Genomic DNA, 16,492 nt, shown 5'->3' on the forward strand with positions numbered 1-16,492 from the left:
TTTCTCTTTACAGTGTTCTCTGCTTCTCTCTTTATACACCTGCAACCACTTAGCAGGTTGCAGGTGTGGATCCTTAATTAGGTATGGCAGACCATGATAAAAGGGACATGCCCGACTCTCACCATACTCTGCAGGCACCTTTCTCATCCCAGTACCAGAGTGGTAAAATTAAGGTGTAGTGTTCATTGCTCTCCGTCTCCTCTTCCTCGTCTTAGTACTTTCAAAGGTTGAAAGGGGGGAGATGAGAGGGCTTGCAGTATCCCATAAAGGTCAGAGGAGGGTTAGGTTGGTCATTAATAGGGAAAGGGCAATACCATGTCTCGCCTGTGGGCACCCCTTCCCACTCCACCCAGGCGATCCTCCCTCGCTTCTCCACCCCCAGGGTCAGGATCCAAAAGCAATGGCCTTTCCCTGGCCACCTAAGAGGATCCAGGGGTTTTAGGAGTGAGGATACCCTCAGGTGTCTCACAGCAGCCAGAGTGTAGGAGGGAAGGAGAGAGCTGGGGTCCCAATGAGAAGTATCTCGGTTTTACTGGCAATAAGGCAGGGATCATTGGTGGAACACCATGCCTGAATAGCAGTCAAACAGGCAGGCATGAGGGAGGAGGAAGAGGAAGCAGTAGGGGGAAGCTTGAAGAAGAGCAGAGTGTCATCTGCATAACACTGGAAGTGAGGAGATCAGGAGGGCCAGAGGGGCAAAGTAGATGTTTTGATGAAATGTCTAACATTGCTAGAATTCAACAGTTTTTAGAATCACTTCTAGCCCCTTTTCTGAAGACCGGTATTATGATACTTTTATGGCATGAGGATGTTATGGTACAACTCCTGCTTATTTCTAGAAATAAAACATTTAATATGCAAGTCCACCAAATCCGGTTGCTTTTATCAGATCATTACAAACTCTGTCTGGACCAGGATCTCTGGAATTTTTAAGGATTTATGATGGTGATAATCATATGGATATCATCCGCTTAAGTCCACTATACAGAAATATTAGGAAGAACATACCCAGTGGTGATGGGTGAACCAATAGTTTCCCCTATATTTATCTCCCAGTCTCCTTGGCAGGCACCACCCATAAGAGTTATTGCGGTGGAAGCAGGTTTAACAAGGTGCCAGAACCCCTCACTGTCTTTAATTCTAGACAACCTGATTAGATTCTGCCATTGGTTTAAGGTGTTTTGCTTGCAGTACGCTCGTAGCCATTTAGTATAAATAGCCTTCCAAAGCTTAACTTCTTGACAAAGAGTGGGTCCATGCTTTAAAGAAAAGGTAAGTATGTGCATGTCGCATCTTATGGCCCTCCTTTTACTACGTATTTCCCAGTCAATCATGCTTGGATCCCTTCCTATTTTCCTTAGTATAGTGCTGGATGATTTTATTAATGCATCGAAAAAAAGGAATTCTACCTCCAACGCATCTAATCTGCATTAAAAGAATATTGGAATAGTTTATAATGAAATTGTCCAATCCGGAACATACCTTTTGGAGAACCACGCTGACGAAAGATGTTGCAAATGAACTGCAAGCTTACATTGTTGGCCAGATCCAATCCATTAACACAAAACACAAGGACTGCCTGACTCGTTAAGCTACTGAAAATCCCAAGTCTGGAGTGTTCAGTTACCCCCACCCAACCAATGCTGTGAAGGAACATATTCCCATTTTTGCACTTTCATTAATATACATCTGAAACAAATCTTTACAGAAAGGCAAAATACCTACTCAACAATGCAACTATTTTGACCATTTTGAAAAAAGAAAATCTCAATCGTCCATTTTGGTGTGCTGCCACCAGAAATCCAAATGTCCCTTTCTTGGCTAAAATACTTGAAACAATAATACCTCCTCAAATACGGACAACCAGTGAGGATTGGGTATTTTACAATAACTGTTAAAATGGCTTCTATCCTGCAAGGAACACAAACAATCATAACTGAGATTAGGGAAAACTGCCAAAGGCTTCATCCAAAAAGAAACCTTCTGCTCTTGAACCCGTTGCCACACCTCGAATCACCAAACTCTACTGATTAACATCTCATTCTACAGGTCTGGTGAGAACAAAGCTCATTTGGAGCATTTCTAAAAGATAGATGAATGCAAGTTAGACTATGAAACTTTCAATCCACTCCCGCAAACCTTTCTTGCAGTTTTCAGCAAGCTGCTGTCTTATGCCCCTGGCACATTAACGCCTACACAAGTTTAGCTTGACGTTACAGCTATATGCTGTTAACATGCAGCTGGTCTTCATTCCGTCCCAGCAACTGTGCAGAAAGCAAGCAGATTACATCCAGCCTCAATAGCATACAGAAATGGATGCTTGACAGTAATGCATGACTAACTGGCAAACAAAATCTAAACTCCTGTTTATTGGCAAAGACATCCAAGCATCGTGAAATGGCCAATCACCATGGTCACCCAAACCACAGTGACAGGAAACAGAAACATTGAGCAGGGTCCCCGTATAGAAATTGATGCTCATCCCACAGATCAATCCTCTTATTCAGAATGTCCAACTACACTGGATCAGGAGACTCCGCCCTCTAAACTTGGTCCACAAAACAGAACTTTTATCAGCCTAAAATATGGTCTTACATTTTATGCAGGCCTAAAACAAAAAATCACCCCAATAAATACAATAATAAAATAATAATAATCCAACGTGTCCAGAAGAAAACACATAGTGCTACTCTTAGAAAACCATAGCATGGAACAGAGCACATCGGTACATGAGCCTATGCTGACTCTCCTTCGAGTATAGGATCAATTTAAAAGGTCCTCTACTTGGCCCATTGCACCATACGAACCAGGTGACCCATGTACATCGCTAAACACCTTAACCAAGAAATGCAAGAGGTTGCTCAGACTGGAATCCAGGAACATGCCCAGAGGCAAGAGGGTTCTCCCCACTGTGGTCCCTCAAATGTCTGAAAGAATTGCCTTCTGATTCTGACACTACAAAAGGTCTTCCTTTAATTAAAAACATTTTTTTAAATGGAAATATTCAGAAAAGCGGTTCTCTAACTGTATAAGCAGATGACAAACCACTAATTATACTTTTCAGAACTGGCTGAAACTGAGATTAAAAACAGATTCATGTACTTTTCTTCATATTCTTAGCCATGAAATGCAAGGGTTTGCATGGTCTATATCGAGGGTTGCGAGCGACTAGCCAGCCTTAAAAAGTCACTTGCCACCTCAATTCTACACATGCACACAATACTCAATTTCTTACTCGCCAAATGTCAATTATCACTAGCCAATGGCGAGGGGCAAGTGCAAATGTTGTGCCCTGTCTAAATGTTCACCTTGTCCACCCCCTTCTATATCTCCCCCAAGCCACTCAGATTCTCAAACCCTCCCTTTTCCCTCTACCTGCGCTCTGATGCATTTCGCATTGCAAGTGGAGTGTTGAAGTGTTGTAAATCACAAAGAAATACATTCAGACCATATTTTTTGCACTTAAAATGCGTGAGGCAGGACTGCAATACTTTTTAAAGGATTTTGCATTCTAAGGAAATAAAATAATCATGTGTGTGAGATTGCATCAGAATTACTGGTCATTTGTTTTGATAACAAAAATACGCCCTTATCCACCCACCACACTGCACAACAAATTCATATTACTTTTAGATTTTTAAGGTAGATGAAATGAACCCACCCTGGTCTTCAACATTTCTGGGTCTTCGTTGTATTCTGATGCCAGTTCAGCCAACAGGGCAGAGGCGTGGCTAGGAACAGCTTCAGACCTGCTACCTGGATCACATATTTTATTGTTAGAAAACGTCCATTACATTTCAACATTCTCAAACAAATATAGCAAGAAAGAACCATGTTTAAAGAAGGGTGCTAATAGACTGCTTACTTTCTTACAGACTTAAGAAGCAACCATTGACAAAGAGAATAGGTCTGACTTTGTAAACGTAGAAGTTAAGATTTACTTTTAACCCCGCCCCACAAAACACAGAGCAAACAAGCATTGACAATGCCAATAGTTTTGGCGTTTACTGTTCTTTGCATTATGCATTATGCATTTATATGCACCAGGGTGCAGGAGAGTACATTTTGAAAGGAGGATGTGATACAAATCCATGATAACATCACCAGTTTAGAGCACCGGTAGGCGGGGGACCCCCGTTTGCTGCCTGCTTAATAACTAGACTAGGAGAGATGCTGCAGTTCCACCAGCCCGTATCTTTTTAGAAAGCTCTTTAAAAAAAAGAAAAAGCAACCACAGCTGTCTGCACACATTACATATTGGTGCTGTATGTGATGAACTGCATACACGTGCATGCCACTACCCAGTAATACGAGTATATTAAGATGCATGGCCATCCTATGCATACTGGTGCGCATTACCACCTAGTACGCACAGGCACTTATTATGAATTCCCTTTCATACTAAATTACCACGCAATGCATACAGGTATTTACACATCTTAATTCACTCAAGCATTCATTGCGAACAACTAATCAGAATAGTGCTTTTTCCGTTGTCTGTTGAAATAATCACTCGGCATATATTACATTGGTGAGTGGTGCACCTTATTTAATGGGCAAGCATTAAGGTACTTTGCCACTTCTTTCATCCACTCCAATGCAAGTCAGTAGGACACCCTCTTTCAAATGCTAAGTAGGTCTCTTGGTTGGTCCCCTATGCTAGCATTCATGCATATGGGTTTCAGTGGCATAAATAGAATATGAGCTATACTATTTTAGTGATTTATATAGTGCTTGATGCCCGCTTCCCAGGCATCTAAGCGCTAGATTATTGGTGTTACAAGTATTACCCATTGGTGGTACTCAACAGCTGCAGCAGGTCCACGTTTTTTGCCACAAAGCACCCACCTCGCAGCCCCATCTACTGTCAAGCATGCAGGCCGGTGAGATATTAGTGTTCTTTATGGCACATATTGGTAAGCTGGAACTGAGAGCTTCCTGACTGGGATTTCGTCTGATAGAAGAACAAGTTACTTACCCATGGAAACGTTCTTTCGACTGGATGTTCCTCCCATGTATTCCTCATCTTAAGATATCTTTGTTTCCAGCGTCAGCTTCTTAGGAAAATAATTTCTCTCGGCAGAGGCTGCTGTGCATCGAGACGTTCGAATTGATGGCCCTCAAGGGCTTCCACCTCGGCTGACGTCATTGTCGAGTACATATACCTAGCGGAGTGGCTTCGGTTCTATTTTGGCCACCAATACACAGAATTACTGCTCTTGATAAGTGCCCTTAATTTATCAAACCTTAAAAGAGCGCAAGGTGTAAAGCTCAGGAATTCTACAGTGGGGTAGGTTGGGAGGGCGATGAGGAATATGTGGGAGGAACATCCAGTTGAAAGAATGTTTCCATGGGTAAGTAACTTGTTCTTCTATCGGACGAAATCCCAGTCAGGAGGCCCTCAGTTCCAGTTTACCAATATGTGCCATAAAGAACACTAATATCTCACCGGCCTGCATGCTTGACAGTAGATGGGGCTGCAAGGTGGGTGCTTTGTGGCAAAAAACATGGACCTGCTGCAGCTGTTAAGTAGGGAGTAAGGATTTGAGAATTAATGTTTATCAAGAATGGAGCATAGAACTGCCTTCCCAAATCTTCCCTCATTGTTAGAGGTGTCTAAACATTAATGCTTTGTAAACGTGTGGATGGTGGACCAGGTAGCTGCCATGCAGATATCCTTTATCAGAACTCCCCTCTGAAGGGCAGAGAAAGTTGCCATGCCTCTAGTGGAATGAGCCCTTAAGCCTGGGGATCGTTCCCAGCTAGCCTGTAACACTCCGAAATAGCCAGTATTATCCATCTCAATAGGGTTTGCTTGGTGACTGACAGATCTAGTTTGTGTCCTGTATATCCAATGAAAAGTTGGTTGTGTTTTTGCAACGTTGCCATTCTTGAAACATAAAATCTTAGAGCTCTCCTCGGATCAAGTCTATGAAATCTGTCCTCTTCCTTGCCAGGAAGAGGTGGAGGATAGAAGCCCAGAAGCACACTTTTCTGCAACTCACTCACCCTGCGGGCTGTTGTTAACGCTACTAACAAAATAGTTTTGTAAGTTAGCAAAGTTAAATGGCAGGAATAGAGCGGCTTGAAAGGAGAGCACGTCAAAAACTTTAAAAACAAATTAAGGTCTCAAGTTGGGATTTGGAAAGGTGTAGAAGGAAACACATTTGTGAGTACTTTAATAAATTGAGTTTTTAAAAGGTATTTTGAAGTTGGATACCTCTTGTGAGGTGCACTTCAATATGGAAAGTGTGATGCTGGAAATGCATTCGAGGGGTAGGGCCTCCATGTGCTTGTCCTGCACTCCCTTATCATTTGTGTTCTGTGTTGTTTACTACACAGGAGTCCATGTCGGACTCCTGGCAGTGCAGCTCATCTTCTTTTTGGTTGTGGTGAACAGATACCCTTGGGATAACTTTATGGCACCCATGGGTGGGGGTACAACCCTGTACCCCTAGTGTATGTTTTTGGACACCTTTGTGTGGCCCACAGAGCAGGGTATGGGCTGGTGTCAGCTCCATGCTGAATTTGAAATGTGCTCCGGGTATCCTCCATTTTGGGATACCCAACCCCCACCATAGGAATCAGTGGATTGCTGATAGGAGACAAGATGGCCCCTGTAGCCTCTTGATTTCTATTACCTGTTATATTGTTTTCCCAATGTCCTGGGAAGCCCTGACTCTGTCCCTTCCCCTGACTGGCTGTTGGGTGGAAGAACCATATATGGTATTGTGGGGAAGTCCAGGCCAGACTAGCTGGAGCCTTGCCAGTGACTGTATGTTGTGGGTACACCATTGAGGTGGAACCCGGGTGAATGGAATGTGTGATCAATATATTATGTTATGTTACGTTGAATTTATATAGCGCCTTATGTATCATTGGTATGATCTCAAGGCGCTGGTAGGTTGAGCGCCCTCGGGAACCGTAGTTCAAGTCAGTAGAGAGAGACGGAGAGAGGGAGTCATAAGGTGTGTGGGTGTACCGGATATGTGTGCAGCTGGTGTGGCATTTGCATGATAGCTCTTTCTTAGCGGTAGGTGTGGTGTTTGAGAGGTCAGGAATATGTGTTCATTCTGGTGGGTTGATATCCAGACTGGTTTGTGGCTGCGTTAGGATTGAGGAGACGCTTAGGCTAGCGGCGTGTGCTCAGCTACCTGTGTTTAATTAGGATGATGTGGAGTATGTGGCGGGTATTAGTATGAGAACAGCTATACCGAATGTGTTATAGTATCGCTGTGTTGTAATCGAGTGGTGGTGTATAGGAGAGAGTAAGCATGGTAGTGTGATATGGTGGTTTTCAGTAAGGCGCTTGAGATCGAACACTCATCTGTACCATCTATTCTATACGTTTTATTAACTCTGTCCGTTCACTCGGTTTCGTCTGTTCATACATTTCGTCTGGTTCATCATTTAGTTTACTAGTCTTTCCTTCCATTCCGTCATTCGATCCTTCATCTACATAAACTATTCCATCCAATCTGTTGATCCATTTCATCCTTCCCATCTGTTTAGTGTGTTCATCTGTTTTATCCTTTTTATTTGTTCGAACGGTTACATGTGTTTTACTCGCTTCATCCGCTCCATCCGCTCCATCCGTTCCATCCACTCCATCCGTTCCGTCTACTCCATCCGTTCCGTCTACTCCATCCGTTCCGTCTACTCCATTCGTTCCGTCTACTCCATTCGTTCCGTCCACTCCATCGGTTCCATCCACTCCATCCGCTCCACCAGTTCCATGCACAACCTCCGTTCCATGCACACCCTCCGTTCCATGCACACCCTCCGTTTTATGGCCTCCATCTGTTCTGTCCGTTCCGTGCATTCGATCTGTTCCATACACTCCATCCATTCCAACCGTTCCATTCACTCCATCTGTTCCCTCCACGCCATCCGTTCCCTCCACGCCATCCGTTCCCTCCACGCCATCCGTTCCCTCCACGCCATCCGTTCCCTCCATGCCATCCTTTGCCTCGACTCCATCAGCTCTATTAATTCCATCTGGTCTATCCGTTCCATCCACTCCATCTGTTCTATCCACTTCACCTGTTCCATCTACTTCATCTACTCCATCTGTTCCATCCACTTCAAAAGGCTCTGTTCGTTCTATCTGTTCCATCCATTCCAGCTTTTCATTCAACTCCATCAGTTCCATCTATTCCATCTGTTCCATACACTCTACCTGTTCCATTCACTTCATCTATTCCATCTACTCTATCAGATCGATCCAATCCATCTGTTCCCTCCGCTCCATTTGTTTCATCAACCCCATCTGTACTGTCTACTGTATGTGTTTCGTCCACTGCACCCATTCGGTCCATTTGATCTGTTCCATTTATTAAAGCTACTCATTTTTCTATTCGTTCAATCAGCTCTGTAGTCTCACCCATTCAATCCACACATCCGTTTTATCTGTTCGATCTCTACCATCCGTTCGGTCAGTTTCCATCCATTCTTTAATTCTACCCACGCTATCCGTTCCACGCGCTCCATCCGTTCCACGCGCTCCATCCGTTCTAACCACGCTACGTGTTTAGTCTGTTCCATTCTTTCTGCTAGTCAGCGTGTTTCCATCCACTTCATCCTTTCGTTTTGACAAGTAGACTTATTACCGCTAGCTCTTCCTTCCATCCTTTGCATTCACTTTGTCCGTTTGATTCATTCTGTGTGTTCAATCCATTGATCTGTTCTGTCCACTCCATCTGTTCCATCTACTCCCTCTGCTCAATTCAGTAACCTTTTCTATCCATTTCATTCCTTTGTCCACTTTATCTGTCCACTCCATCCTTTCCACGCGTTCAATCTACTTTCTGTTTCGTTTACTTGGTCTGTACTTTATATTTCATTCGCTCGTTACATTTCATCTATTCAGGATACTTCTGTTAATCCCTTCTTCGTCCATTCTATCTGATTCTTCTTTCGGTCTGTCTGCTTCTTCCGTTCATCCACTTCTTCCGTTCATCCACTTCTTCCGTTCATCCACTTCTTCCGTTCATCCACTTCTTCCGTTCATCCACTTGTTGCGTTCCATCCACTTGTCCCGCTTCTGCTGTTCCATCTGCCTCTGCGGTTCCATCCGCCTCTGCGGTTCCATCCGCCTCTGCGGGTCCATCCGCCTCTGCGGGTCCATCCGCCTCTGCTGTTCAGCCGCTTCGTCCTTTCCATCCGCTTCGTCCGTCCCATCCACTTTGTCCGTCCCACCCACTTCGTCCATTTCATCCACTTCATCCGATCCATCAACTTCATTTGATCCATCCACTTCGTCCGATTCATACACTTCATCCGTTCCATCCGCTTCATCCGCTTCATCCTTTTTATCCACTTCAAGTTACATCTACTGCTTCCGATTCATACGCTTCATCAGTTTTATCCACTGCATCCTTTCATCCATTTCATGCATTGCATTCATTTCACCCACTGCAACTACATCATTTCTTGCATCCACTTCATTCCTTTCAATCACTTCATTCGTTCTATTCAGTTTATTCCCTTTAATTTACACTAGCAGTTTTAGTTTTCCATTTTTCTCGATTGGGTCTCAATGCTGGATTGTATTTTATTTTTATTTTTTTGATACAGCAACCACAGGCTACTGTTTATTGTTGCTGTTATACTGTTTGTGTTAAGAGTCGACTTTTTAGGGGAAGAGCCACGTTTTCAGTAGTTTGCGGAAGGACATGAAGTCTTCGGTGAGTCGGTTGTGTGAGGTGGAAGAGAGTTCCACAGAGTGGGGCCCAGGGCTGAGAATGATGATCCACCTAATCTGACTGAGTTGGTTTTTGGTATCACAAGGAGGCGGCAGAGCTTGATCTTAGAGTGTGTGGTGGATGGCAGGGTTTTAGTTTGTCCTGAAGATATTGAGGTCCGGTTTCATGCATAGCTCGGTGAGAGATGCATAAGGTTTTGAAGGTCACCCTTCATGCAACCGGAAGCCAGTGCAGAGTTTCGAGAGCTGGGGAGGTGTGGTCTCTTGGGCCAAGTGCTAGTAGCAGTTTGGCTGCGGCATTTTGTGCTCTTTGTAGTTTGGTCATGTGGTACGCATGGATTCCGAGGTAGAGGGGGTTAGCATAGTCCAGTCTTGACATTACAATTGATTGGACCGTGGAGAGTCTATTTGGAAAGGAGAGGTATGGAAAATGCGCATAAGAATTTTTAGGTGGTAGTGGCAGGATTTAGAGATGTTGTTGACTTGGTGCAAGAGGGTTAGGTCAGCGTCGAGAGTGCATCCAAGGTTTTTTACTGAGGCTGAGGTTGTCGGGGAATTGCCCATGGCAGATGGCCAGGGTAGGGAGTGTTGAAGAAGTTCAGTGTTGCCACATACCATGATTTCAGTTTTGGAGGGATTTAACAGGAGGTGGTTTGTGGTCATCCAGTGATCAATGTCATGGAGACAGGCAGCGAGGTCGGGTTTGCAGTTGGGTTTTGAATTAAGGAGTTTTAGGATTAGTTGGGTGTCGTCGGCGTAGTTGTAGCACAGGATATTGTGCGAGCGGATTATTCGTGGCAGGGTGGACATATAGAGGTTGAAAAGGAGGGCTGATAGGCACACTCCTTGTGGAACTCCGGTATTGACTGGTCGGGCGGAGGAAGCAAAGGAGGAGATTGGGTTATTTGGTTCCTATTTTTGAGGAAGGATGCTATCCATTTGAGAGCATTTCCACAGATTCCTAGGGAGTGGAGGCTGCCAAGGAGGATCGAGTGGTTGATTGTGTCAAAGGCGGCGGATAGGTCGAGAAGGATTAGCGCAACGCATCCCGCAGAGTCTGCAGTGTTTTTAAGGTCACCCAAGATTGAGGTTAGGATGGTTTCGGTTCTGTGTCGGGCCTGAATCCTGATTGAGTGGGGTCAAGGAGATTGTTGGTTTCGACAAAGGCATTTAGTTGGGAGTAGGCGGATCGGTCAATGAGTTTAGCAAGGAACCTGGTGCTTCAGATGGGGGGGTAGTTTTTGGGGTTGAGAGGGTCGAGGGAAGTTTTTTTTAGAAGAGGCTTGACATGAGCAGTTTTGAACACGTCAGGAAAAATTCCTGAGGAGAGGGAGTCGTTTATGATGGTTCTTGCGTGTTCTCCTGTGCAGGTAGATGCTAATATTTCTTTGAGGGTTGTGGCTGGGCAGCGGTCTAGCGGGGAGTCAGATGGTTTGCGGGCGGAGAGGAGTTTGAGAAATTGGTCAGTTGATAGTGGAGTGAAAGAGTCGAAGGTCGTGTGGGTAGCGGTTGCAGGCGGTGGGATGGGAGGTTGGGTGGGTTGGTTGTGAGGTGGGTGCAAGAGGGCCAGTTTGTTGGTTAGAGAGTTTGTTCTTTGGAGAGCAGTGATGTAGAAGTGGAGAGAGTGTGAGTCGCAGAGTGATTGTGAGGGGGTCGATTGGGTGGAGGTACATGATGGTTTGGTGAATTCGGAGATGATTTTGTGGAGTTCTTTGCTGGGGTTTTCACAGTTCAGGATTCAGGAGTTGTAATGGGCTTTTTTTGCTTTCCGGATTTCAGCTTTGTAGTGGTGATGGTACCGGGCCAAGATGGATTTGCTCAGGGGGGTTTTGTCTTTCCGCCATTTGCATTCAAGGGATTTACATAGATGTTTTGCGGTCTTGAGTTCTGGTGTAAACCATCTAGGAAAAGGGCCATGGCAAGCTGATGGTTTGCAAGTGGGGGTGAGCGGGATAAATGAGGTACTGAGCCATGAGTCGAAGGCGTCAGAGGTTACGTGTTCATTGGGTGGGCAGGTAGGGGAAGGAGACTGAAGGAGCACGTCAGCTAGATCAGAAAGGATTTTTAGTTTCTTCGAGCATTTGCATAGATTTGGGGGTTCTGGTTCAGGTACTGGGAGGGGGGTGTGGGTGAGGGTGATCGAATGGTGAAAGAGACAATGAAGTGATCGGACCAGATGATAGGGCTGGGGGGTTTAGATGTATCTGGTTGTGGGAGCTGAAGATGGCATCAAGGGTGTGTCCTTTATAGTGAGTTGGCCCGTTTATGTGGGTATGGAGGTTAATCGCATCCAGGCAGTCGACCAGAGAGTGGGTCATAGGGTTGGTGGGGATATCAAGCCAGATATTGAAATCTCCTAGAAGGGTGAGGGTGGGATGGTTTAAGTGGAGGGTTGCTATCGATTCGCAGAGGTTGTTTGAGAATTGTCTGTCGTAGCCTGGAGGTCTGTAGATGATTAGGAAGCTGTGGGAGAAGGAAGGGGGGAGGGATAGTTTTACGAGAAGCGATTCGCAGGAAGGAATGGTTGGCTGGTTGTCGATGATCGAGGTGGAGAAGTGTGTCTTGAAGGCGATTGCTAGTCCTCCTCCTCTAGAGGGTCGGTTTAGTGACATTAGGGAGTAGTTTGGTGGGAAGGCTTCATTGGTGATCGGGGCAAAGTCGCCAGAGAACCAGGTTTCCGTGATAAAGACTAGGGGCCTCATTACGAGTCCATCGGTAACCGAGCTGGAAAAACCGACAGGTTACCGCCGGACTCGTATTACCATTCCGCCTCTGTGATTCCCGGAATTACTGGGGCATTATGACCCCGGTGACCCGGGAATTCCGGAGGCTGAATTCTGTAAGTCCCCATTCCCTATCCCCATGGAGTCCTGTAGGACTCCATGGGGATAGGGACCATGGATACACCGGTTCCGTCTTTGACAGAGCTGGTGTTTCCATGTCCGCCACTTACTTTTGTTAGTAGGTGCTGGTTGACGGTAGGCTACTGGCTTCCCCTGTGGACACCTGCAGACACTCTCTGGTGCCACCTCTGTAGAAGCCGCCCTTTGCCTTGGGCCCTTAGCCGCTGGGCTGCCGGGTAGGGGCTGTCCTGGAGAGGTCAGTTAAGACTAGTGCAGAAGGCCAATCAGAGGCAGGGGCAGGATGGGAGGCGGGAGGGAGGGTCGGTAAATAGGAAGTGCGGGTGGGAGGAACACTGAGGGCAGAGGGAATCACCAAGGAATGGAGCCCACAAATAAACATACAAATATGGCACACAGCTCTGGGCTAAAATGCTAGGAGTTGCACTCACCTCGCTCTCAATGGGAAAGAGGCGAGCGTGGGTTGCAACAGGACACTAGTCTTGGAAAGCACGTCAGAGGAGCCAATCACAGAGGGATGGGCAGGATGGGAGGTAGGGAGGGAGGGTCGGTAAACAGGAAGTTTGGGCAGGAGGAACACTGAGGGCAGAGGGAATCACCAGGGCACAGAGCCCACAAATAAACACACAAGTATGACACACAGCTTCTGGGCTAAAATGCTAGGAATTGCACTCACCTCGCTCTCGATGGGAAAGAGGCGAGCATGGGTTGCAGCAGGACACTAGGCTTGGAAAGCATGTTGGAGGAGCCAATCACAGAGGGGTGGGCGAGGCGGGAGGAAGGGAGGGTTGGTAAACAGGAAGTGCGGGCGGGCAGGCGGAACACTGAGGGCAGATGGAATCACCAGGGCACGGAGTCCACAAATAAACACACAACTATAGCACAAGGCTTCTGGGCTAAAATGCTAGGAGTTGCACTCACCTCGCTCTCAATGGGAAAGAGCACTTCATGTTATGGGTGTCTGGTATCTCTGTGTGTGACACACAGAAAGAGACAGCTCTGCCCAAAACTGACATGAATGCTGTGTGGTGTGCTGAACAGCTGGGTGCTTGCCCCGATCCACACTCCTTGTTATGGGTGTCTAGATGGAAGAGAATGGTGTCACGATGCCCGCTCCCGGGGAGCCGGGTCAGGCCCTGCGTCCCCGAAAGCGGACATCAAATCCCCGGGGAAGGTCCCAGCAACCCCTTATAGGGGCCCTTTGGACAGCGTCCTGGCGCCTATGGCGCCAGGCTCATAGAAAACATCAGTCCTGGTGCCATAGGCGCCAGGCTCATTATGAAAGTGTTTGGGTGCACTTACCTGATGCAGACCATGCTGCAGAACCCCGGCCTCCTTGAGGCCTGAAAGGAACTACTTTACCTGTGGGACTCATTTACCACCCGGGCGTGGTCGGGGAAGGATACATACCTGATTGGAGGAAGGACACATTCTAGGAACTTCTTCCAAGGCTATTTAAACCACACCCGATCAGCCACACGTGCTTCGCGTTTTTCTGCATCTAGCAGCTGGACGCTCACCGTGTCTGCTCCTGCATCCTGACTTCGGCCACACCTGCCAGCATCCTGAATCGCCTGCAAAGGAAGGGAACAAGAGAACAGAAGAAGGAAAAGGCCTCACCTGCTAAATCTGCATCCCAGAGACGTTTAGCCGACAATCCTGAAAAGGAAGACATTTATTTTTAAAAGCACATCGCATCGATCGCTGCAGCGAGGCATTCTACTCACCTTTCAGGGCGCCTCGATGTTCAGCAGCGACCATCCAGATTCGCAGTCGCGCCCCCGCGCCTAGGGAGAAAAAGACAAGAACAAAGGTGAGAGAAAGAAGGGAAAAGGGAAGCTAAAACTCCATGTCAAGACTTACCTGTTGGGTCATTCCCTTTTCATTTCGGGTCCGCGCCGCATCCAGGCATTTTCGGACCCCGGCCCCTAAGGGGAAAAAGACATCAGCGTTAATGAGTGAATGAAAAGACATTACCAAAACACTCATTAAAGACTTACCCGATTTCCACAAGGATTTCACCGCTCACCTCGGGTCGGTGCCTGTTCCCCGGCATTCCATACCCCGGCCCCTATGGGGAAAAAGACACTAGCATTAGAACATTAATGCATGGACACAAGGGGAACCACTTATAGAAAAACTTACCTGGAAGCCAAGCAAGTTTGGTTCTCACCCATCCGAAAATCCAGTGACGTAACTGGATACCAACGCGCCCCTGCATCAGAAGCAGGATGGAGAGCTCGCCCTTCCAGACCCTAAGGTGAGACGCTACGGGGAAGCACAGCAGGGTTTTGAGGAGGGTGAGAGGGGTAAATGGGAGGCCGATTGCATTAGCCCGCAGACAGTTAACCACCTATTCTCACCTACAGAAGGATACTTCGAGTCAGACAAGCCAGATCTGGGGCCCGGTCCAGTCCGTCTTCCGAACCCTGAGTATTACCTTAGACGAGGTCACAGCAGCACGAACCAGGCCAGCGCCCCCGTGGGAGTCAGGTGAGCGTAACAAATGGCCTGAATGTACTGTGAGCCTGATTGGCTGCCTGCCTGCATGAATACCCTTCTGAATGACTGGCTGCCCGAGCTTGACTCAGCAGTGTGAATGACACACAGAACAGTATATCTGGGGACCACTCACCAGAATTGTTCAGAAGCTGAAGTCGAAACTTGATATTAAACCTTGACGCCCAGCTGGAAGAGGTTTTTGCTGCTCCTTGCTGTAGTCGAAATCCGAAAGCGGTTGTGTCTGTCAAGGACTGATCCAAGAGACGTCCTGGCTAGGAGACCTCTTCCTGAGCTACGAGGGATTATAGTGCAGAAAGCTAATCTTCCCCAAGGCACCCTGGAAGCCAGTCCCGAAAGACTGTCAACGTTCTTCATCGATCTGCTTTGCAGCAACTAACTCTTGTCATCGGGGTGTACCGCATGCTTCATCTTCACAGGACGTTCACGGCCGATCGTCAACGAGAACCGTGAAGTTCGAAGCTGCTCCCTCAACAACAGTGTTCACATGTCTTCATGGGAATCTCGGTGACTCCTAGCTCCTGCTTTAAAGGGAGTCCACTCAAGGGGGATTGGTTGACGAACCGTCGAAAGAACTCTGCTAAACTCAGGTACACTGGGCTATTAGAACATTTTAGCAGGAAACATCTTAAAACATATATGGACTGGGCTTGTTGCTGCCCTTTATTTACATATTTACAGGTCGCCCAGGTGGGGGGGGGGGGGCGATCCTCATACAGAACGGTTTTATGGTAGTGGGATGAACTATTCTGCCATTGTTTAACCTAACTTGTCTTCCTTCCTATGTCTGATGTTGATTCACTTTACTATTTGATTTGTATGCCATTGGAAACTGTGAGCAGTTGGTGCATTTTAAAGGAGTCAAGAGTGAACTGTGGTACCACATAAACATTGTACATATTTACCATATTAGAATTGGCAGAGTACAAAGTGTGTTATTGATTGTGTATATATATATTGAAGTCAACGGGCGCTGCACGTGGTATATGATAATGATGTGTTATTATATAGCGCCTTAATCCAAACCGCTCAAACCGCTTTACAGAGCACATATTTACATAAAATATCACCCAACCGAAATTGGTACTTATTTATTGACCTCGGAAGGATGAAAGGCTGAGTTGGACTTGCAGGGATTCGAACCTGCGACCTGCAGATCACGCTCAGATCACAGCAACGAGTGCTCAACCCGCTGAGCTATCTTACCGGCTATATGTACTCGACGATGACATCAGCCTAGATGGAAGCCCTCGCGGGACATCAAGTCAACCATCTGAAGTCACAGCGCCCTCTGCTAAGAGAAAAAAAAATTCTGAAGCAGTTGAAGCTGGAAATAAGCTATGAGATGAGGAATATGTGGGAGGACACAATCCATTTGAATGAGCAATTGCAGCCCTGGTCGTTCTCA

The 16,492-nt window shown here is 46.6% G+C and overlaps 1 protein-coding gene across 2 annotated transcripts in view; it reads right to left on the reverse strand.

Annotated features, from left to right (window-relative positions):
* The window catches only part of LRRIQ1 (leucine rich repeats and IQ motif containing 1), a 2,234,608-nt gene that overhangs the window by 1,966,884 nt on the left and 251,232 nt on the right, over positions 1-16,492 (reverse strand). For both annotated transcript variants that reach the window (XM_069629324.1, XM_069629323.1), the window contains exon 3: positions 3,662-3,756. In XM_069629324.1, coding sequence (XP_069485425.1) covers positions 3,662-3,756 — 95 coding nt within the window. The remainder of the gene's footprint in view (positions 1-3,661; positions 3,757-16,492) is intronic.

Source organism: Ambystoma mexicanum, chromosome 12 (assembly GCF_040938575.1).
Source record: "Ambystoma mexicanum isolate Mex_15411 chromosome 12, UKY_AmexF1_1, whole genome shotgun sequence".
Classification (NCBI taxonomy): Eukaryota; Metazoa; Chordata; class Amphibia; order Caudata; family Ambystomatidae; genus Ambystoma; species Ambystoma mexicanum.